Source organism: Alligator mississippiensis, chromosome 16, assembly GCF_030867095.1.
Source record: "Alligator mississippiensis isolate rAllMis1 chromosome 16, rAllMis1, whole genome shotgun sequence".
NCBI lineage: Eukaryota > Metazoa > Chordata > Crocodylia > Alligatoridae > Alligator > Alligator mississippiensis.
The window spans coordinates 2976619-2998838 of NC_081839.1; the positions used below are offsets into that span (position 1 = coordinate 2976619).

General features: G+C 57.6%; 1 protein-coding gene across 1 annotated transcript in view; it reads right to left on the bottom strand.

Annotated features, from left to right (window-relative positions):
- Nucleotides 1-462: 462 nt before the first annotated feature.
- Nucleotides 463-22220, bottom strand: part of ARHGAP45 (Rho GTPase activating protein 45) — a 31363-nt gene continuing 9605 nt past the window's right edge. Inside the window, exons 4-23 of the mRNA XM_019484118.2 lie at nucleotides 18404-18488; nucleotides 17792-17864; nucleotides 17196-17271; nucleotides 16454-16591; nucleotides 16132-16196; nucleotides 15414-15524; nucleotides 14376-14456; nucleotides 13868-14047; nucleotides 13585-13722; nucleotides 13080-13270; nucleotides 12486-12643; nucleotides 11738-11815; nucleotides 11505-11606; nucleotides 10221-10384; nucleotides 9412-9600; nucleotides 8865-9002; nucleotides 5247-5488; nucleotides 4481-4730; nucleotides 3958-4060; nucleotides 463-3515 (exon numbers count right to left, since the gene is read on the bottom strand). Of these exons, the coding sequence (XP_019339663.1) occupies nucleotides 3082-3515; nucleotides 3958-4060; nucleotides 4481-4730; nucleotides 5247-5488; nucleotides 8865-9002; nucleotides 9412-9600; nucleotides 10221-10384; nucleotides 11505-11606; nucleotides 11738-11815; nucleotides 12486-12643; nucleotides 13080-13270; nucleotides 13585-13722; nucleotides 13868-14047; nucleotides 14376-14456; nucleotides 15414-15524; nucleotides 16132-16196; nucleotides 16454-16591; nucleotides 17196-17271; nucleotides 17792-17864; nucleotides 18404-18488 (2996 nt within the window). The 3' untranslated portion in view covers nucleotides 463-3081. The remainder of the gene's footprint in view (nucleotides 3516-3957; nucleotides 4061-4480; nucleotides 4731-5246; nucleotides 5489-8864; nucleotides 9003-9411; nucleotides 9601-10220; nucleotides 10385-11504; nucleotides 11607-11737; nucleotides 11816-12485; nucleotides 12644-13079; nucleotides 13271-13584; nucleotides 13723-13867; nucleotides 14048-14375; nucleotides 14457-15413; nucleotides 15525-16131; nucleotides 16197-16453; nucleotides 16592-17195; nucleotides 17272-17791; nucleotides 17865-18403; nucleotides 18489-22220) is intronic.

The window sequence follows — 22220 nt, forward strand, 5'->3', positions numbered from 1 at the left end:
CAGGCAGCCAGGGGCAGATAAATACCAATTTTCTAAATTTTTTAGGGGTCCTGTGGGCCAGATAGAATGGCTTGGTGGGCCGCATCCGGCCCACAGACCATGTTTTGCCCACCCCTGATCTAAGGCCTTCTGTCCCACTGATTGATGTGCTGCTGCCCTTCCTTTTGTGTCCCTTCATAGCCAGGTAGGACTGCAGTGTGATGGAGAAACCTGGTTGAGGTCCCACAGGAAGCTGGTGTAGTCTTGGGCCATGCGGTTCAGGAGCTCTGGCTCCTAGTTGTTCTGTAACCGTTGGACCGTGCTCACTGACTACTCCCAACATAAGCGGCCATCCCGCTGCCTTGCTACAAGGTGGGCACCGGGACTCTGCTGCCTAACAGAACTGCCTTGGAGGAGGGCGCTGCTTGTCTCTCCTTGGCCCTGCAGCAGCACGAGGCTAAAGAAGGGAGGCTGAGACGTGGCTTTTGGTGCATACGCTCCAAACATTTTATTTCACTGAAGCGGGTGACTTGGTAGAAAGCACAAACCACACGATGCTGCTCCGTGCGCCGGGCTAAACCTATATACAAACAAGGGTGATGGTTTTCATTGCCAAGCACAAGCAGAGCCCTCAGAACAGAACACCTGGGCATCGTGGCCCGTCCACTCCCTCGCGTTCACCCATTCCTCCTTGCAGACGCGCACAGTGCCGCCACTGTTACCGCTAGCACGGCGAGCTGGTGAGTAGTCCTGACTTCTGCTGTGGAAACAACCAGTTTTAAAACGCAGCTCTCCTGTTGATGAAATACGCGGCAAGGATCCTTGCTCGTCTTTCCAGCTCCATCTCTTCTATGCGCTGTATTCTGTGTACCTCTTTACCTCCACCGCCTCTCATAAGTGGCTGCGTTATCCTGCTGGGCTTTGCTCAAACAAGTCGGAGAGCTCTGGATGTCACATCCACAAGCTCTTTCTAGTTGTCTGGATCTTTGCCCTGCCCTCCGCAACATAGACGTATCTATCGCACCCCAAACCCCTGAGGTAGCCGGTCGTTCAGCACATCTTCAGCCTGCTGCGTCTGTAGCATAGCCGGCCCGAAGATGGCTTGGACTGGCCGTTTCTTTCCAGTGAAGGAACAGTTCATGTGCTGAGCTTGACTGGCTTCAAAATGGGTCAAACTCCTTTATCTTTCCAGCTGCGCTCTCTGCCTAATGTATTTAGCAGCGTGTAGTGACCTCTAATGGCAAAGCCTGTTCTGCATGAAGAGGCGGGAGTTATCTTTGCTAACCCAGTTGGCTGCTGAGGGGGTGCATCTGGTCGAGTTTCAAAACAGCTTTGCATCGGTACGTCTCCGAACTAGCCTCGGGCTGCGGGCTGCCAGCGACGGGGGCAGACGGAAAAGCTGATGGAGACTCGGTCAGCCTGTGCTTCAAATGACAGGAGGCAAAATTGCAGCAGGGGGCTCTGCTTGAAGCTAGCAGGCAGCAGACGGAGAGGCTGCAGGGGCGACCTCCGTTCTCTGGTTTCCCCATCTTACGCTGGCCTATTTGCTTTGAGAGGGCTCTGAGGCTGTCGCAGACCCCCTGCTCCCTTGCCTGCGCTGTGCTACTCCCAGTGCTTGCCAGAAGAAAGCAGAAGCCATTAGTGCAGCAGCTCAAAGGAAACTGTTTTCAGCTCCGTTGTTCAGAGTTCGTCCCAGTCTGGTTGCCGCTGCTCCTTCCCTGCAGAGCCGTCTTTCCCGGGCTCCGTTTTAACATCGTGAGCAGTGGCGCTGGACGCTCCAGTGTCTTCTCCGCTGGAAGGTGCCAGCGCTCCCTGCCAGCCATAGCTCTAGGCTTAGGACGAGAGAGCAAGCCGCCCAACTTCAGTGCAGGGGCCTGCAGCCGTGGCAGTGCCCACGTCTGGGATTTTCGCAGAGCTGTAGCCGCCCTTTCTTCCATTGTGAAGCTACACCTCAAGTCTCTTTTGGACCATTTGAGATTAGGAGACCAGGTGCCCGTAAAAGAAACTATGCAAAGGACTGAAGCGTGTCTGGGATCTCTCAGGAACTGCCCCGTGGACAGCGTGACTAGCCGTGACACCCCTCGGGTAACTCAGCTCTTGAGTTACGAGCAGCTTACCGCTCCTGTGCTCCGGACAAGCAGAGAATGCCCATAAATAAAAGCAATGGGCAAACTTTTCAGTGGAGACCAAAAAGGCACGTCGCTGTTTATCTCCTGTGCTGCAAGGAAGTGCCAAGATTCCTGCGGCTCACTTGCAGCGGAGATTTGGATGTCTGCTCCAGTTGGTCCCACAGTCCGTGTACTTCGACGGGATCTGGCAGGAATATACTGCATCAATTCTCAAGACCTTTGGAGGCTTGGAAGTCCTCTCCGAGAAGCTGGGGTATAAGTTTGTCCAGAGCTGTCTCTGCTCCTCATGGTGCTGTGTGGCCTGGTGTCTGTCCTCTGCCATCCTGCCTGGTGCACAGGGCTGCTGTACTGAGCGTTGAAGGATCCTAGATGCTGTATAAATATAAAATGCTAGCTCTTGTTGTCTTGATGAGCGGGAAGGAGGCAGTGCTTTCTCCCAGCAGGTTGTCCCTTCAGCTTCTTCCTGGTCGGCGGTGTTACTGGCAATCTCTCCCAGCACCACCTGTGGCAACCGCAGTGATGTAGGTGGGTCAGGTACTTGAATAGTTCTTTCCTTGCAGACCGGTTTAAATAAAGGCATGAGGTTGGGGAACGGGAAGACAGGAAACCCCCTCTGGCAGCCCAGGTGGGTACAGCCAAGTCACGATCTCTTTACAGTCCAGTGTAGCAAGATAATATCAAGCTCCGCGGGGCTCCTTGCAAGAGGATATCCTGCTCGGATGCAGTTGTCCACCTGCCGTCCTGGCAAAGTCCTGCAGAAAGCCAAGTGCCTCGCGGGGTTTGTATGGACGTTTCAGTCATTTGGTTTGCAGCCAGCATACAAAACCCATGTGAGCTGCCTGAGGCACAGCTCTGCCATAGCCCCTTCTCTTCTCCGACTGTACACAGCCATGCCTGTGGCTTAGCTGCCGGTGGGGAGCTCCTGCTCAGCTGCCCTCCCCCAGTGTCTATCGCGTGGCTTTAGCTTGGCGGCCTAGACAAATCTGGGCTGCCGTTCGCTGGCTGACCTCACAACCAACTTGCCGTCCTGTAGCCGAATGGTGGGCAGCCCCCCGTGCCCCAGGCTGCAACGGGCCGGCGGCTTGTTGTTGGACTGGTTTGTGTTATAGTCAGAGAGCGGTCTCGCGCCGCCCTCCCTCTCCGGCCCGGAGTCCTCTTCCAGGTCGCTCTGCTCTTCCCCCGGCGAGCCGCGCTGGCGAGAGGCGGCGCACTCCGCGTCCCACTGCCCCGTGCTACAGGTCCTGCTCCGCTGCCCCTCGCTCAGGTCGTCGCAGGAGTGAGCCTCGTCCGCGCTCGTCTCGCTGCCTTGCGTCACCAGCGGGTGCCGGGGGGCGTCCTCGCCCGAGGCCAGCGGCTCCCCACCCTCTTCCAGCTCGGAGTCGGAGTCTATGGAGCGATCGGCGGTTTCTAGGGGACACACACAATTGATCACGCTCCTGCCCGAGGCTGTGGGAGTAGCAAGACCTTGGTGCAATGGAGCCTCTCCCTGCCCGTGGATTTCTGTGTGTCCGCCCATAAAGGTGAGCGTTTGGAACTGGGCCCTGTTGGCTGCAGTGCATCCCGGTGAGGTTTTTCCCCTTCACATCAAAAGCACGCAGCTCAAATGAGTGATGGAAGTGAGAGCCCAGCTGAGCCTGTGGCTGGGAGAACTGGGGTGAGGGGTCGAGCCAAGACCAGTGATGGCAGGTCTGTACTGGGCAATGTAAGAAGCCCACCCCCACCAATGAAAGATGCAGATCAATGGGACTGGGGACTTGCAGCAGGACAGATATAGCACAGGTTGAAGCAGCATGAGCTTCTTCTGTATGCGGGGGTTGCAGGACCGGGGCTACCTACGGCTTGCACTCACCTCCGTACGAGTCCGCGTTGTAATCAGAATCCCCCTTCTCCGAGGGCAGTTCGAGGTAGGGGCCGCTGCCTTGCGGAGCTGCAGCCAGTGAAACCGCATCGTCCTGGGAGGGAAGGAAAGGGGGTAAATGGTAGGAGGTGAGAAGAAGAGGCAGTTGAAATAGGGCAGGTCATGTGTGTGGGGGGCAAGTCTCCTGGCTCTGCGCGACATGGCTCGGCTGCCGCCCCTTCCACAGGGCTCTGGCTGCCGCTTCCCTCTGTGCCGCTAATTAATGATGCACTCTCCACCCCTCCTCGCTCTCATCCTTCTGTCCTGTCTACCCAGGGAAGGCACCATGCAATGAGAGGAGGTGTGAATTCACCAAGTGGATTAAGCTCAGCCACACGAAGGCCCTCGGTGTAGAACAAGAGCAGCCGCTATTGCAGAACAGTTATTCTGGCCTCCTTCCCTTAAGCACCTGGTATATCTCCCTCTACTCCTACCTCCCTCCTGCTACTCCTACTCCCTCCCCAGGGACTCCTACCTTGGCCCCATCCTCTTTGGCATCCTCAGCCCTTTCGCTGGAATCAGGCAGCAGCTTGGCGTCGGTGGTCTCAAAGATGGTTGTGTAGAAGATGATGAGGGCCTCGATGATGCGAGCTTGGTGGGGATAATCGACCAGCGAGGACAGGGAAATGGTGGCCTCGGTGGGCCTTGGGCGCATCAGCGTGGGTCCAAAGACAATGCCCAGGTTGCCCGAGGTCATCTTGTTGTCCTGCTCCACTTCCACAATCCTGAAGCAGACAGAGAAGACAAAAAGGGGCTTGTTCATGATGTAATGGTGCGGGGAGAAGGGCCTGGAGGACACAGATGGACAGACTGAGCTTGCACATCTGGGGGCTCCAGGGAGGAGATGCTCTGCTGATACTACAGGAATCCACGTCCTTGGGGGACAGAAGTCGCCACAGTCATGCCTCCCCCCACAAATCATCCTGTCCAACTAAGAGAGGCTGAGGGAACTGGACTGATTTGGCCGGTGGAGAGAAGACCGAGGGGGATTGAATAGCAGCCTTCACCTCCCTGCAGCGGGGCTGCAAAGAGGATGGAGCTGGGCTGGTCTCAGTGGGGGCAGATGACAGAAGGAGCAATGGGCTCAATTGCAACAAGGGAGGCTGAGGTTGGACATTAGGAAAAACTCTCCCGAGGAGGGTAGTAAAGGACTGGAGCAGGCTCCCCAGAGGGGTGGGGGACTCTCCATCCTCGGAGGTTTTCGTCCCCGCCACCCTCCCGGCAGCCCCCACACCCCGCACCTGCACAGGTGTTTCACGATGTACTGCAGCGTGGCCATGTTCTCCCGGGGAAGCTCCTTCAGCAGCTCCTTCAGTTTGAGCACCAGGGTGATGACCACCTTGTCGGTGTCGGTGCCTTTGTCCACCAGCTCGGGCCCCCCCTTCCCGCTTTTGCCCTTGGCCTCGCCCCCGCCTTGCAGGCTTTCCTTGGCCAGCCCCATGAGCGCGTTGTACAGGCGGAAGGGCATGACGGGCTCCGGCAGCTGCAAAAAGAGCAGAAGGGAGATGGCCTCGTCAAAGCAAATGGGCACGGTATGGGCTGCGCAGCCAGCCGAAGCTGTCCAGTAGGGTTGGTATCGCAAGAGCCCCCTGATCTCAGAAACCCCAGCTTGGGCCTGAGCATCAACACCCTTCCACCTTCCTCAGCCGAGGCGTCTTCACTTCTATGGCTAGCAAGCATCCCAGATCCCACCGGAGAGGGGAAGGAAAGAAAAAGGCCTCCCTGCCTGCATCCCAGTATGCTGAGCCCTCTCTTATTCCAGAGCCCAACTTTCAGTGGTGCAATGTACAGCTCAGCTTCATCTTGCCATTTGGTCTTTCCATTTAACCAACACCTTCCTCCCATCAGCCGTAGCCATCTCTGAGGCTGGGCGTGCAGCGTGCTGCGCAGTGCGGCTGCCAAGGCCCTCTTTGTGTGGCATTGAATGTCCCCGTGGAGCAGACAGGTTCTTGGTTTGTAAACTGCCCAAATCTCAGTTTATCTCGGAGGAATGAAAGTCAGTGCCAGCCCGGCTGGGATTCCAGAGTCTGCGTCCAGGGTGTCTTTAATGCCTCAAACCTTCATCCTCCGAGACAGTCTCTGCAGCAAGCCGAAATCAGAACAGGCAAATTCCTGCCCCGGGAACTTATCTAAATAAGTCAGATGTATTCACGGCAGCAATGGCCTGATGTGAACTTCTCTCTAGAAAGCATTAGGAGCTGGCCAAACCCATCTCCAATGACAGCAAGTGTCTTGGATGAGTCCTGGAGGACTGGAGAAAGGTAAGCATAGCTCCTGTCTTTAAAAAGGGGAAAAGAGGACCCAGGGAGTCATAGATAAGTCAGGCTAACTTCAGTCTGGAAAGCTACTAGGACACAGCTATTTAAAAGCACCACGTGGATAATCAGGTGATAGAAGGCGGCTAGCATGGATTTGTCAATAGCAAATGATGTCAAGCCAATATTATTCCCTTCTTGGAGGGGGAACTTGGTGTATGGATGGGGCGGGGGGGAAGACTGGATGTGATATATCTTGATTTTAGGAAGGCTTTTGTCAATGCCCCCCATGACGTTCTCATAAGCAAACTAGGGCAGTGGGGTATAGATGAAGCCACCCGACGGGTTGAAAACCCACGCTTAGAGCGTGGTATTAGTGACTTGCTGTCAAAATGGGAAGGCCTTTCAGGTGGGGTCCCGCAGGGATCCAGATCAGCTCGGTGCTTCCATCAGGACCCGGCCCGCATTTCTGCAGTTCGCTTGCAACCGAGGTTTGGATGTCTGCTCCGGTCGGTCACAAAGTCAACGTATTTTGTGGGGATCTGGCAGGAATATACTGCACCAACCCTCAGCCCCCGCTTGCGCAGGCAAGAGGGCACATGGCACTGCTGCCAGCTCAGCCCGAGGCCGGGTAGTCTCTGGGACTTCCCTCCCAGGGGCTTGTTTGTGGATGACCCCCCGCCCCGGCTATTTGTGGATGGAGGCGCGCTGGACAACAGAATTCAAAACGCTCCTGATACGTGGGAGAAAGTCTAAAATCAACACGAGGACATTGAACAAAGACAAGTGCAGCAGACGCCAAGAAAGGGGAAATCAACTGCTCTCATGCAAAAAATGGGAAGTAACTGGCTGCGCAGCTGTACCACAGAAAGGATCTGAGAGTTTTCCAGGGGACCACGGGCTGAACAAGTCCCCAGTGCGATGCCGTTGCCAAAAGGACGGCTCTCGTTCTGGATCGTGTTCGGAGGAGGGTCGCTGGCAGGAGGTGGGACGCGGGGCTGCCGAAGGACCTGGCTGAGCGTGAGCACCGCGCTCTGCGACACGGAAAGAGAAATCGGGAAGTCCAGACATAAGCACTGAAAACACAAAGGGCTTGGAAAACATGACGTGTGTGGCAAGCCCGAAGGAACTGAACGGGTTTTATCTAGAAAAAAGACCAAGGGGAATCACCACAGGTCTGCAAGTCTGTAAGAGGGTGATACAAAGAGGAAGCGAGCTGTTGTTCTCCATGTTCATTTGAAGCAAAGACCATTTCAGTTAGCAGGACAGCTCTGAGGCTCATTAAGCATTACAAAGGGCTAGGTATGTTGGACCCCCGTCAATGCGGGGGGGTTAAAAGCAGGCCAAGCAGAGATCGAGGTAGACTCGGTTCTGGCTCAGGGCAGGGACAGACCGGGTAACCCCCTGCGGTCCTTTGCAGCCCATTTCCATAACTAGTTTGGGGACATCAGTAGCCAGGTGCTCGGGGCCTGGCACTGGTCTGCTCCTTCCTCGCTGCTGTGCTTTGCTCCCTTGCTGCCTTGCCGTGGAGATCACAGGCCAGATTCTCGGTTCGCGAATCTGTAACTCCGCCGCCGTGCAAGGAGCCCCACCGAGTCGCCACGCTGGCCCCTTTTGTGGCGGTCCTTAAAGAGGCGAGTCGCGAAAGAGTTAAGGTGCAGGGTGCCAAAGTCTGACTTAAAAAACGAGTGAGAGAAGCTGCTTCCTCTTTTCCTGCCCTGCGGTGTGTGTTTGGGGTTGTGGGCCGCAGTTTGCAGTGCCGGTTTCAGTCACTAGCACCTGGGCTGAAGGCACAGACCTCCCTGAGCACCCAGATACCAGCAGCAGCCGTTCCCGCTGGGGCTGCCCGTGAAGCGATGGGCCTGGACAGGAGAACTGGGCTCGACGCCCTGGCTCTGCAGCTGCTGCCGCACCCAACCACTGCAGAACGAGGAGCCTACTTTCCCACCTCCCCGGGGGGCTGGGAGGAGAAATGCCTTGGACGAACAAAGAAGCTACAGCAACGGGCGCAGGAGTGAGATACAAAGCACTTCCCTAGCCAGACTGCCCGGGTGCCATCAGCACTGGGCTCACAGGCCTGGATGGAGAACAAAACCTGAGAACAGCCCCCCTCCACCCCGACGAGCGTCTAACTGATCTGGAGGGACGCCGTCTAGGCCTGAGGATTTTGCAACCGCAGGTGAAGCTTGCCTCAGGTGCCCATTTCTTCAGCACCCGCGAAGCTGCCTGCAACCCACTGGCCAGACGAGCTGGGGCCCCTCTTCTGGGCTCGTCTCAGCAGCCGACAAGGCTCGATTCTTGCCTTTCCTAACAGAAGCTGAGATTCCAGGGTCATCTCCTTTTTCAGGAGCTGAAAAACCACGATAACAGCCTCAGAGTTGTCCACACCGCTTTAAGTCACCAAGCTCTGCAGGCCGGCGGAGACCTAAGGTCACTGCCACTGCCATGAGCCGTGCAGCTCGTGGATTTTAACACCAGTGTTGGTCCGCGCTCCTTCTCCTGCCACAGGTCGCTTGGCGGGGCTTGGTACGGGAGAGTTTCTTGGGAGGTTTCCCCCATCTCCTCCTCTGCAGAGGGGATCCCCAGCAGCCCCTGGCTTCTTACCTGTCGCAGGTAGAGCTTCAGGACGTTGCTGATGTCATGCGGGGAGGCTTGGGACAGCTCCACCAGCTCCTTCCCGTTCTCAAATGCCTGGCAAAGCTTCTCCACACGTGTCTTCACGCCATTGACCCGGTAGATGCCCTGCAAGGAGGAGATAATAACGGGTAAAAGCCTGGGAGGGATGTTTCTCCACTGACTGATATAAAGCAGCAGTTTTATGGCCTCATATTTAGGTTCCAAGTGATTGCAGTCACCTGCCGCCGCCATTACTCCTTCACAGAGGGGAAACTGAGGCAGGGAGGGGAGGTGACTTGTCTGGGACTACAGGTAGGCATTGTCAGAGCCAAGGTGACTTATCAAGCAAGTATTCCTGGCTCCCAGCCCACTAGGAAGAGACTGATAGCTCTGCTGTGAAATGTAGACTCTGCTCCACCATTACCGAGAGAGGAGCTCCATGCAATGACCCCGAGGCACTGGCCACCCACGCGTGGAGCTACCCAGCTCAGCCCAGGAGACGGGAATCGAGCACGGGCAGAGAAGAGGCGCCCACCTTGGTCTTCAGAGCCCGCTTCTCAATCTCGGAGATGCACTTCTTGATGATGAAGGGGATGCCATCCGAGTTGCTGCGCAAAGCCTGTGTGAAGTCCTGGCCGAAGAGCTGCAGCTTCCCTTGGAGTTTCTTGTGTCCACACTGGATGGCCAGGGTCTCCAGACACTTCTTGTGGCAAGCCAAATAGCACTGGAATGGGCAGGAAGATGGTTGGAGAAAGACAGGAAGACGTCCCCCCCGACCCAGAGAGGAAAAGCTTCAGGCAATGGGGCTGGCTTCGGCATTTAAGGTGTGACACATTTGGGAGCTGTGCCGTGTGGCCAGACAGAAGTCCCCCCTCGGGGACATCAGAAAGACCTTCCCAAAGAGACGCTTGCCAGCTGTCGGGAGAGGAGCCGTCGTACAAGAGCAAGAGCGTGCGGATCTGAAACGCTCCCCCGGGTTTTCTGTAAGAACCCAGCAAAACCTCTCCGGGGCATTGCCCCCAGACCTGTCCCTGCACCAGGGAACCGGCTAAGCGGCAGCTCTCTCGACAGCAGGGGCTTCCTGGGACACCCGTTTTTTGCAGGCTCAACCTGCACTTGCTGCTTTTCCCTTGCATGTCCGAGCCCCTGCTTGTGTCTGCACCTTGGGCTCATAAAAGCAACATCAACTGCAGAAGCGCAGCGGCTCCTCCTCGTCTGCAGAGCTGCAGAGCCAGAGGCTGATGACGGAGAGGGATGAAGGGCTGATGCCACCTCTACCTTGGCTGCGGGCACCTGAGTGCCAGCCCCCGTGGCTGCAGCCCCCTTCTCTTCCCCCTCCCTTACCTCCTCACACTCTGCCCCCTGGAAGTACACGTAGCTGTTGCATTCCCGGCATTTGGACGGGGTGCGGAGCTTTCTCAGCCGATGAGTCTGGGCAGCCTTGGATAAGCCCATGTTTCGGAAGGGGCCCGTGGGAGCCGTCATTTCCGGGGTGATCCCGTTGATGCCTGGAAGCAGAACAGAAACAGATCCCTCCAAATCGGTCCTCACCCCGAGAAGCGAAGGCAGTGAGAGCGGGCACCCCCCAGCCATGCCCGGGTCCCTCGGTGATGCTACAAGCCAGTCATGCCTTTCATTTAGGTGTAGGGACTTTCACATCTCCGTGGCGTGACGCTAGGAGATTCCTGAAAGCAAACAGCACGTGGCTGCTCGGGGAGTTCCCATCAGCTCCACGGTACTGGGCCCCTCATTCACGTTCATTATCGTCCTAGCTGGGGAGATGGTTTGCACGGGACTGTCTGGAGCGACTGGCTCAAAGCCCAGCACCCTTCTAGGTCTGCTCGGCAATGGATTGTTTTTGGAGATGGCCTTACACCTATCTTATCTATCTGAACGTTAAACAATCCCGAGAGACTGACGGGCTTGGGCTCGGCACCCTCAGCCAACCCTCCTCCCCTCCTCTTCGGTGCGACGGACCAGCTGCCACAGCCGGTCACTCACGGGTGACTGCATTTTAGCCAAGCTTTTTTTCCATAGCTTGGGAGCATTTTGAGATGGGAGACTTTGTATTAAGATAATATCGTGTTTGCTTTTTAACGTCACCCCTCGGTTCTCAGCTTGTCAGAGCTCAATAGCGCACGCCCCAGTTAACTGAAGGTTGCTGCTTTTCCCTCGGCCGAGTTCAGCAATTACATTTTATGTTAAAAGCGGAGTGCTTGGGCTTCCTCGTGCTGAGGGTTTATGCACTTCTGCTGGGGCAGGCAACCTGCTCCTTCCTCCACTTGAAATTCATGAGCGTTTCCCATGCGTAAGGACACATGGAGAATCCCAGCTGCAAAGAAGCCCTTGCTCAAGTTCTCTGTGCTCCCCTCCAACTTCAGGAGGGGGGAAAAAAAAGGTGCCCCCAGGTTGCCTCATAGCCAGCTCTCTATTGACTTAATGGCCAACAGCCCCGCGGGCAGGCTTAGCTGTAGGGCAGGCCAGCCAGGGTTTCCGCAAGGTAATAAGGAAAGAGGAAGCCGCTCTGGAAGAGCTCCCACCAGCTGACTCTTCAGCGCCTCGCTGCGTGCCAGCTCCTGGGGTTGGAAGCTGGGGGGTTTTGTTTGCCTCTCCCGCCCCATCACGCACTCTGTTCAAACGAGGCTGCGTTCTCGTCCTTCTCTTCCAGCTCTTCGCTGGAGGACACGGTGCCGTTGGAAGACAACCGCTGCAGCTTCCGGCTGAATTCACCTGCAGAACACGACCCGCAATACAGAGAGGGATGATTAGGCAAGCCGGCTCTCTTCCAGGGAGATGGGTGCATTTCCCACGCCCAAACGCCTTGCCCCATTCACCGCTCCCCAGCTGCCAGGATACTCTACCTGAGCTTGGATCCAGGCTGCCTTCGGTTTCGATGATGGATGTCGGCCAAGATTTATGGACCTGGTGCCCCCGTCCACCTGCAAAGCAAGCCGCTTCATACATTAGATGCCATTTGCTGGATTCGTGGAAACAACCCATGGGAGCCCAGGACCAGGCTGAGTATTGCAGTGCATGAGAGCGCGTTCTCAAGTCCTAGGTGCGGAAAGGGCAAACCGGCTGTCGACCGACCCCTTTCCGAGCAACTGGATCAAGAAATGGCCCCGATAGCAGAGTCCGCACAGTTCTGCATTGACACTCGTTCACAAGATGCACAAGAGCTCCTAGTCCTTCAGGGCAGCAGCTTGCAAGGGGCCAGGGTAAGGAAGACCTATTCCTATCCGACAGCACCAACACCATAGGGTAGATGGAGGGATGGCGATGCCTTCTCCAACCCACGCATTGTGTGCTACACTTGGAGACCCAAGTTTGGGCTAGAAAGACCACAGGTCTGCCGGACATGAACAAACAGAGGGATGATAGACCAAAAAGCCTGTATCCTTTAGGAAATGAGGCTGGCAACGTCTCTTCCCCAGCTCCTCCACAATATATATCACACTTGGCCTTGGACCCACTCCTGTGTGATGATCACTTGGGATCTTACTTTCCAGTCCTCTGCCTTAGAGTTGAGGGGGAGCTGCAACAGAGTGACTGTGCTCAGCTTCAGCCCGCTGGAGACGATACCGCGCGAGACCCCTGGCAGCAGCTCACCTCTCCGCTCGACGTGCACCGCCCCGCCGTGCTGCTCCTTGGCCGCTGCACCTCCCTCGGGGATGCCCGTATCTTTGGAGGGAGAAGCCCCATCCACGCTGCTGCTTGCAAAGTCGCTGGCATTGAAGCTGCCTTTCCGTGCCCGAGCGAAGGGCGACCTACGGGGCAGGAAGAAGACAAAAGGGATCATTCCGGTAGAGGGGAGAGGAAAGAGGCACTTGGGAAGGACTCACTTATCTGCCCTCTATCCTGAATACCCCATAGCCTGCCTCACCAGTTGGCTTCACCACCCCCCAGTCCACGCTGAACCTGGGATGAGCAAGTATATCGGAGCGGGGGAACTGAGGGGGCTGGGGCAACACCGGGAGCTTCCAGATAGTCCTGTCCTGGGCTTCCCCAGTTGGAGTTTCTGCAAGGGGCAGGTGTGGATGCTGGCTTGGAGGGGGGAATCCAGTTACCCAGCTTGTGTTTCCCATCATAAGAGCTCTCTCCAAGTTGACAAGGTGCTTAGTACCCCTGCCCAAGAGAAAGGGTCCCGGGCGGTGGTGGAGGCTCTCTGGCACAGACCCCGTGCTAAGGCTCTGGCTGCCCTACCAGGCGCTCTGTGGCACGTAGGGCTCGAAGTCATACAGGGTCTCAGGCTCGTCTCCCCGCTGCAGCTGCTTGACGTGGGAGGCGTACTGCTGCCCGGGGTCGTACAGCTTGCTGCTCTCGCACAGTGTCTGGAAGTAGACGGGTAGGGCAGCCGTCTGCATGTGCATGAGCTGGTAGAAGGAGATGGTGGCCTGAAAGGGACACAGATGGAGGGGCTCAGGAGCGATTCTGGGCAGAGCAGCCCCGAGACCCTGCCTGCTAGAGCTAGGGAGACATGAAACAAGAAACCTGGGACACCGCTTGCCACGTTGCATCTCGAGTCGAGACCTGGCTTGGAAGAGCCAGAGGGATTGGAAGCAGCTCTTCCTCTGTGCTAACCTCAGAAGCAGCCGCCGTCGTCCCAGCTGTGGACGGCTGGGAAGATCTTGACTTCCCAGAGCGCCGTGTGTGGCAGGGGCTTGCCCCGAGCCCCAGGTGCCCCCCCAAGCCAGCAAGCCCTGCTCACCGATTTGATGACCTGGTCGCTCTGCTTAATGACTTCGTGGATCTGCCGCAGCACGTTCACCTTGGTGTCCTCCAGCTCCTGCTTCTGCGTGTTGGCGTCAGCGATGCAGGTCCGGTACGTGGCCTGCGCCTCCTCGGCCTGAAAGCCCCAGGGGACAGCGAGAGGTGAGAACTGCTCCGTGGCACGGCCCGGACAGAGGACCTGACCTCCTCTGCCCCTCGAGCGAGACGAGGGGGGAGCTCCATCCCAGGATAGCGAGAGACATCCTCCGAGCGCCCCTCACCTTGTTCTTGGCCTCCTCCTCCAGCCGCCTCTTCTTGTCCAGGGTCTTGGTGGCCGTGCTGCTGCTGGTGCTCTGCTGCTCCTCCTCAGCCTTCACTGTCACGTGCTTGGCCTTGTCGTGCTCCTCGCAGCGCTGGTTGTACATCTGCTTGGCCTTGCGCAGGTTGGCTTCTGCCTCTTGCTGCCGGGCGAGAAATGGAAGCCGTGAAATCCTCCCGCTTCCTCACCCTCATCTGGTCCAGCCGGGCAGAGAGACCCCCCCTCGAGAACCGCAGCGGAGCTGAGTACTCCCACGCTCCATGCAGACATGGCTAGGAGCTAGACTTAGACCACCAGCTCATCGGGGCAGAGCCTGTCTCTTTGTGCTCACGGGTCCGGGGCCAGCAGCGTGTGCTTGTTTCTAAAGCCAATGCTAAGGACTCGGGAGTCTGACGGCACGGTCAGAGGGGCCCCTGCCCAGCTGCCACCGCGACACAACCCCTGGCACAGCCCGGCTCTGTAGCACCTACCAGCTTTCTCTGAGCCCGATGCCACTGCTCCTTAATGTCCTTCCGTCGTTTTTCATGTTCAAGGCGCCTCATGGTTAGCGGCTGGAGGAAGAAGGAGGAACCCCAAAGTGGTTTGCAGCTAACGTTATTAGGGGTCAGAGCAAGGGGATGCTTCTCTCTTTTGTAAAAGGGCTTGGACATCAACCACTGAGCAGTGCTGTCGAGTCACTAATGCCAGTCGTGCCCAGCTGTGGGGTGGCTTTGCGCTCTGGACAAAGAGTCGCAAGTTCAGTGGATGCCAAATGCGGTTTCACTTAGGACGGCTCTCAGCAAACGCATCAGTTCACTGGAGCTGGCGCACAGCCTCGGCTGGGCAGCTTTCTACGGGTGATCAATGTGTGAAACCGTGTCTAAACGATATGCAGGCTCTGAGTGGGGCTGGAGGATGGTGGTTGGTTTTCCTGAACCTTGGACGGTGTCATCCAAGAGCCAGACCCTTTATCCAAACACCCCAGAAACCAGGACGTTGGATGAGTTGCTCTGGCTCCAGCTCACGTCCAGTTCAGTGCAGTGAGCCAAATGTATCCCGAGGCCTCTGAAACATGCGACATTTGAGACACCATTATTGCCCCTTAACTAGTAACCCAGCCACATGGGCAGTCAAATTTAGGGCCTGATAGTACAGTAAACAAGCCGCACAGTAGTTCCACATAGAACGTGTAATAACTTTGTGGCTGGTTTATATCAGTCCAGCTGGGCAGCACACGTGGTTTTATAAGTGCTGGGGAGGGGGCTGCTGCAGGTTCCCCATGCTGGGGATAAGCGAAACCCCTGTGTGCAGCACCTGGGGTTTGGATGGGTCCCTGCGCATGGGGACCCCGAAGCCGCATTTCTACTGCAACAGTCTTGGGGCGGGGAGGGCCTGTACTCAAATAGCACTTCCTCTTTCTAAGTCAGGAACACGAATGCACCATGTGTCCTGTGCAGACCAAAGAGCAAAACTAAGGGCTTTCTCTGCCTCTTTGCACCGGGGCGGGGGTGCATGTGCGTTCCTCTTACCTGCAAGAAGGTATGGTTTTGCAAGGTGGCTGAAGCTTGCACAGTCGAGATGCCATACTCCATGTCCTGCTCCAGAGCCAGCGAGTAGATGGACAGGAACGGCATATACGACTAGAAAAGGACCACAGGGTCAGCACAACAGCAGCTGGGCAGAGCCCTAGGCCAGGCAAGCGCTTGCAGCTGTGTGTGGGTGGAGGAGAGTGGAAGGCAAACACCACTTGGGTGCTGTGGGCTGAAGCCTGGCGCTAGATTTAAGTATTGATGCATCAACCCCTATGAGCTGAAGCAGCAGGGAAAGTCAGAAGATCTAAGCTTGACATGCTAGACCTTGCAAGCTGAAGCATTATCGCGGGTTTGCTGCGTTACATAACCCTGGGCAGTAACCTCTTCCCTTGCACGTTGACACCGCTTCGTGTCTGCCTGGGGGTGCTGAGCTCTGCAGTGCTGCAGTGGGGCATTGGAGTTTGCCAGCGAGGGAGGATGCTCAGACATTAAGAGAGGTGCGGGACTTTTCTGGGAGGGCTCAGTGTTGACCTCTGGCTTCAACTCAGTTGGTGGCTTGGCCTAACTCCATGCCTGCTTCCCAGGGCTTCTGAAAAACCCACCCCAGCTGGTTATCAAGCCCTCCAGAGGCTGCAGACCCGTGCAGGAGGGGAAGGGAGATGTTTCTGGCTGCTGGTGTGGCCTTGATGGGCACAGGTGGCGTGGGGACACCTACCTCCTGAGCGATGGTTTGCTTACAGCTGTTGACCACCTTCTGCAGCCCTTTGGCAAACTCCAGTTCTGGAAGAGAAGGGAAGGAAGCAACAATGGCTGTGAAACCAAGGGATGCGCCCTGCCGGAGAATTGCTTTGGGGAAGACGGTGCATCAGTTCTTGAAGCACTACGCAGACATGGCAGCGTGCACAGAGCCCTCCACCTGCCTTCTGTGGGCAGCTCTTTTCTAGGACCCAGCCCCAAGCCCCTAGGAGCATGCAAAAGGACTGGCATTGCAGCCCATGACGATGTCTGGGGACTCGGCACGTCGGCTACCCACTCACCCAGCGTGGTCCTCTTCTCTAGGTAGTACATGAGGTCCTTCATGTACTTGGAGATGTTTTTGGCATACTGGAGGGCAGCGTCAACTCCGCCCTCGCACTTCTGGAGTATGATGTCCACCTCCTCCGCAGACAGACGGCCTGTGACCCAGGGAGAAAGAGGATGACAGGACTGGAGGAGGGACTCATTAGGGATGGCGACCGGGCTGTGCCAATGCTGGGATTTAAAGCCAGAGGTTCCTGGCTCCTCTGCTCAGGGTCAGACCGATTGCCACATTTGGGGTCAGGAAGGAATTTTACCCCCTGGTCAGACTGGTAAGGACTGGGGGTTGCCTTGCTCTGTAGCAGGGGCACAGCCTCTACTTGGGGTCTCATGCATGTATGTTAGCCATCTTTTATAGAAGCAGGCTCTTGGCTGCCGTGGTCCCCTGGCTTTACCTGTGGCAGGCTCGGGCGTGATGTCTTGTGTTGTGTCAGGGTTGGTGGTAGTTTTAATACGAGGCTAGATGGTGGATTTGTCCGGGATGCTTTGCACAGGGCTGATCCTGCCTCAGGCAGGGGGTTGGCCTAGATAGGACCTCTGCAGGTCCCTTCCAGCCCCACTGCTCTGTGATTTATGAGCGCGTTGGTGCCATTTGAAACAAGCACGTCGTCCAGCAGGCGTGGAGGATGCTCACAGGGTGCCTGGGCTTCACTGCATATTGCACGCTTTACTTCTGTGGCAGATAAGGGGGCATCTGCTTACCTGAGTCATAGTTTCCGATGCCAGGGAGCGTGTCCTCTCCACCGTGCCCAGGGATCCCATAGAGGTTCTCTATAGACTGTCAGAAAAGGAGCTTATTGGAGAAGGAGAAGAGGGGACAACCAGAAACAGGCTTGGAGAAGTACCCCGTGGGGAGTCCAGAGGGGAGCAGATGTCTTGAGCTGCCAAGTGCAGCGTGGAGGCCTCTGCAAACATGGGGCAGCCCTGGATAAGGGCCGTGCACGGAGCAGATCAGGAGCAGAGCCACCAACGTGCCTGTGTCCATGAGATCCCACTGCTGCTGTCCTACCTGCAGCACTTCTGCCGCCCCCAGCACCACGTGCCTCCTACTCTCGCCTCCCTGGTCGAGGAGGCAGAGCCCACGTGGGGTTCCCCACCTGGTCCTGCCCACGTTCTACAGGTATGGCCGGGAAGACCCATGCTCCGGGTTCGTTGCCCGTACTTGTTCCTGAGCGGAGACCGTGCACGGTTTGGGGGGCAACCAGAGCCTGGTTGGGGTTTCTGAGCACAGGTGCTGCAGGGGTGCAATTTTCCGTCCCCCAGCAACAGCTTGAGGCCCACATCAGAGCATCACTCACCTGATTCTGGTCCCAGGGAGGTATGGAGAGGAGAGTGCTGCTGTCCACCTCCCCCATGAGAAACTCCGACACCCTGGAGGGACAGGCAAGAGACGGCGAGTCAGCACCGCTGACTACAGAGCAGAAGGCAATCCCATAGCGGTCCACGGGGTCCGCCGGGGACCCGGACCCGGGGCCTGCGTCTGCCTATCGACTGGAGCTCTCCTGTTGACTTCAGTGATAGGATCAGCCCTGGGGGATTTAGCCCCAACAGTGAGGATGAGGATGAACAACTCAGCCAACCGGACAGGGCTGCGCGGGATAGCAGCAGATAGAGATACCTTATAGGTCCTGCCCCCTAGGACTGGCCCAGCTCATTTCAGTGGCATCTCAAGTGCCCCAAGGTAAGGAATGAATCGAAATCCCTGCTGGGCGATACCTAGGAGCTTGCAACTTTGTGTGCGTGTGTGCACGTCTCTCTCGGTCCTAGTACATGCCAGTTGGGAGCTGCCGTTTGTGCATGGGAGGAGAGTGGGAGGACGCGAGGTCTGTCTCGAAACGGGGGAAGGTAAGATTTGGGGAAAGCAGGGACGGAGATCTCCTCCTGCCCACAGGGGCCTGGGGTTCACCTACGTGCTGCTGAAGGAGACGGCGATGGTCTCCACGGCTTTCTCGAACTCCCGCTTGTCCGTCTCGTTGTTGGTTTCAAAGTGGAAGCCTGGAGATGGAAGCAAGAAAAACCCCCTTGTAGCCAGAGCCTCTGGGTCACGGAGGCTAGTGAGGGTCTCAGACCGATGCTGGCAGCATTGCCGAGACTCACGGCCTGGTTTGGATGCTCCGGCTCTCAGGCCCAGCCGCTGAGCCTCTTCCACCTTGTTCCCCTGGGCACAGCACCGTCTTAGGTCTGAGCGCTGCTTCGGCTCGGGGCATGATCTGGGAACCCTTTGAAATGCACCTAGATGCCCTCGTGCCGGAGCCCATGATCCGCATAGTGGGGAAGGGAAGCCTGTTGGGGGATGTGCATGGGGGCAGGGGAAGAGGGGATCCAGGATTGGCCTCGGTGTAGTGATCCCCTGGGGTTTATCCAGTCGAGCTGCAAATGTCTCCACTGATGGGGCTTTTACTGCTCCCAGGGGGGCTGATCCCCCATGCAGCTCCAGCCAGGACTGCCTCGTACGCAGCCCCCGTTTCTCCCAAGGTGAGCTGCGCTATGACTCTCACGTGGGCCTCACCACAGGTAATAACCCTGTTGACTTGTGGCCCTGTTTTAATGGCATGTGTTTCCTGTCTTGGGCTGCCTTGAGCACCTATAGCTTTGCGATGGAAAGGGCCACGCCAGGGCCACCACCAACCTAGGCCAGGGCGGCTGCTTTGGGCAAGGCCAGGCAGGTGGAGCGAGCCCTCCTCTCCCAACCCAGACTTTGAAGTTTAACTCTAAATGTTGAACGTGGGCCTGATCCCCGCCACTGCTTTCACCCAGTTATTCGTCATCCTGCCTCTTGTGCTGCCGTCGATGCCAGTGTCGCGTGGCAGTGAAACGTAACCCCGTCGCTCTGGTGGCACGAGTGCAGGCAGCCGCGCGGGGTGCAAAGGATGGAGACTCAAGTCTCCCAGTCTGAGACTGGGAATCTGCCTCCGTGCCTTTGGACTCGGCCAGTTTAGCCACCGCGTGACCTCCGGGCTCTCGACATCGCCCAAGTCAGCGCTTGGCACGGTCGCGCTTGTGCAGACCCCGGCCCGCGCCGGGGCCCCCTAAACAAGCCGATCATCAGATCTGGTTCCACCCTGCTACGGAGGTGCTTCCTGTGCCCTGCGGTTACGGTGTCCAGGAAGCGAGGGCAGTGACGCAGGGTGTTGTGCTTGCTTCTGTGGTTAAGGCAGCCCTCCCTTCCCCCTCTGCGACGGCTCTCCGAAGGCTCGGGCCCTGGCGAGGATTGCAGCCTGACACGACCGCCTCTCATAAACACGAGGACCTGCCAGCGCTCGGGGAGAGGATGGATTTCTTGGCAGCGGTGCCCACAAGCTCCATCGGGAGTCTGGGCTCCCTGGTGCAAAGGCACCGTGCGCTCGTGTCCTGCCCGCACTGCCCTGCTCCGTCCACGGTCTTTGCTGGGCTTGGGATGAAGCCTGACGTGGCCCCGGTGACAGCCGAACAGCTGAACCCCTGTTGAACGTGCCCCACAAGGGCCTGATGGATCCACAGCTCCAGCTCCCAGCCGGGAAGCTTCACGTCTGGCGCTCCTGCTGCAGGAGCCGATGCTTTTATCTCTTGAGCCCCCCGGGGCAGTCCCAGCTGTGTCTGAGATGGCAGCTCTTAAAAATCATGCATTTTTTCTCCCCTGCTTTCTGCAGTGAACCAGCCTGAGCAGACCCAGCCATGCGTTTCAACGGGCCCTGGCTTGACTGTGAGCTCTTGCACCTGTTGCACCCTCTGTGAGCAGTGCATGCAGCCCCGTGGCATTTAGCAAGCTCCCCGAGCCCCAGCCCCTACCCTGGCAAGGATGGGAGGAGGCAAAATCGTGGCCAGACATCTGGCCCATAAAAGACGTTAGAATAACAATAGCACGTCTCCCCGCCACAGACTTCAGGGCCTGTAAGCTCTGGGTCCTGCAGGGACCTGGCTCCCTGGGTCCCGTCCTCTGCTACCTCGCAGGCTGAGCCCTCACCTGTTCACATCTGCCAGGGAATGAGCACAGGAGATCACCGCCGCCCTGAATCTTTCAGTTACCGAGGGACCAGTTCATCCCCAGGGAACAAACTAGGACCACTTCGGGGCTGCTCTATGCGGGGGCCTTCACAGCAGCTCCCCGGGAGAGCTCTGCCGGGTGGGCGCCAGTGGTGGATCCCATGCACCTGGGTAATCGGCTGCTCGCTGCAGATCCGTCCTGTTTTCGTGTTAATCAGCATCTGGTTTCCCTAATCGTATGGACTTGCCAGCGTGGCTACTCTTCATCGTAGCCAGTGGGACATTTCTTAAGCAACGCTGGCGTTTCCCCTTGAAAGCACTAAGACAGCAGCAAGAGCAGAGGGTCTGAGGGTCCTGATTTTCAGACCTGGTTGAGGCACCTCCATCACACCAGAGAGGCAGGTGCTCTGGGCAAGGCCAGGCAGGTGGAGTGAGCCCTTCTCCCCCCACCCCAGGCTTTGAAGTTTAACCCTAAGTATTGAACACGGGCCTGATCTCCCCACGGCTAGACCGGAGCTGAAGCCAGCTCAAGCAAACTGAACGGCTCCTGTCCTCGCAGAAAGTCATGCTGAAATGTCTGCACTGGGACCTCTGCATCACAGCCTAGTCTAGCATCGCGGGTAACGACTCCAGGGCCCTGGCGCAAGGCTGACGAGCTGGGGGAGCTGGCCTTTGGAGCAGCCTGCAGGCTCCTAGCCTGCCACGCCAGGCTCTGGCGCGCAAGAGATGAATTGCGCTGGGAAGGGAATCCCAGGCATGTATTTGTGCCCTAGTCCATCGAGTACTTTCCTAGATGCCTCCCTAGAAGGAGTTGGCTCTGCCTGTATCTCTTGGCTCAGCGCAGCAGGCAAGCTGAGGACGTCGTGTCCCGAGGCTTTCCTAGCTCTAGTGATCACAACCGTGCAGGCGAGAGTCTCCAAGGCACCAGCCAGTCCCCAAAGCCCCACGGACTGTCCCTGAGAGCAGGGCCTCTGCCCATGTCCTGAGCATTTCCCACTCCGCACTGAGCTAAATCTCATCTCACTTCTTTATATTGCAGGGATGCCCCCTCCTCGCAGGCCAGGACCCCCCGCCCTGGTGCCAGGCGCTGTACAACAGAGCAAAGAGATGGGCCCTGCCTGAAGGAGCTTGCATGGCCCCCAGCCATGTGTGAGGAGCTCCGTGCCATTCACTGCTCTGGATTCGCGCCAACGTGAGTGAGGGGCACCCAGGCCTCTATAGGGGCTGCTGAGCAGAGATGGGGCTGTGCCATCTCCCTGGGCGAGTCGCTTGACCAGGCATCTCCAGGTCATTTGGGGGGGAGCTGATTATCTGCTGCTGGGAGAAGTCATCTGCTCTGGGTCACAGCAGGTGCCACGGCGGGGAGCGAGTGCAGCATCCTCACGGGTTTGGCAGTGCCTCCCGTGTGCGCGAGCGCTCCCACCAGGCGGGGGGCAATGGGGAGCTGTGTTCGGAGGGGTCAGGGGATGTAATCCGAGGGGACCTGGAGTCGCAGCAGAGACGCAGGGGGCAGTGAGGGGGCTCCGGGCCTGTGTCTTGCTCTTGCAGGGGCAGGAGAGAGGAGCTAGCCATCTCTTTGGTCTCTAAGCATGGTGATCCCCTTGGATCGGTGAGGCGGGCGTGCAGCCTTCTCGCTGCCCTTCACTGGACATCTGGTCCCCCAGGGGAGAGGAGTGGGAGCTGGGGAAGCCCCGTCACACAAGGAGGGGCTGGGACTCTAGGAGACTAGACCTCCAGGCTCCTCTCAGCCCAGAGCTGGGACTG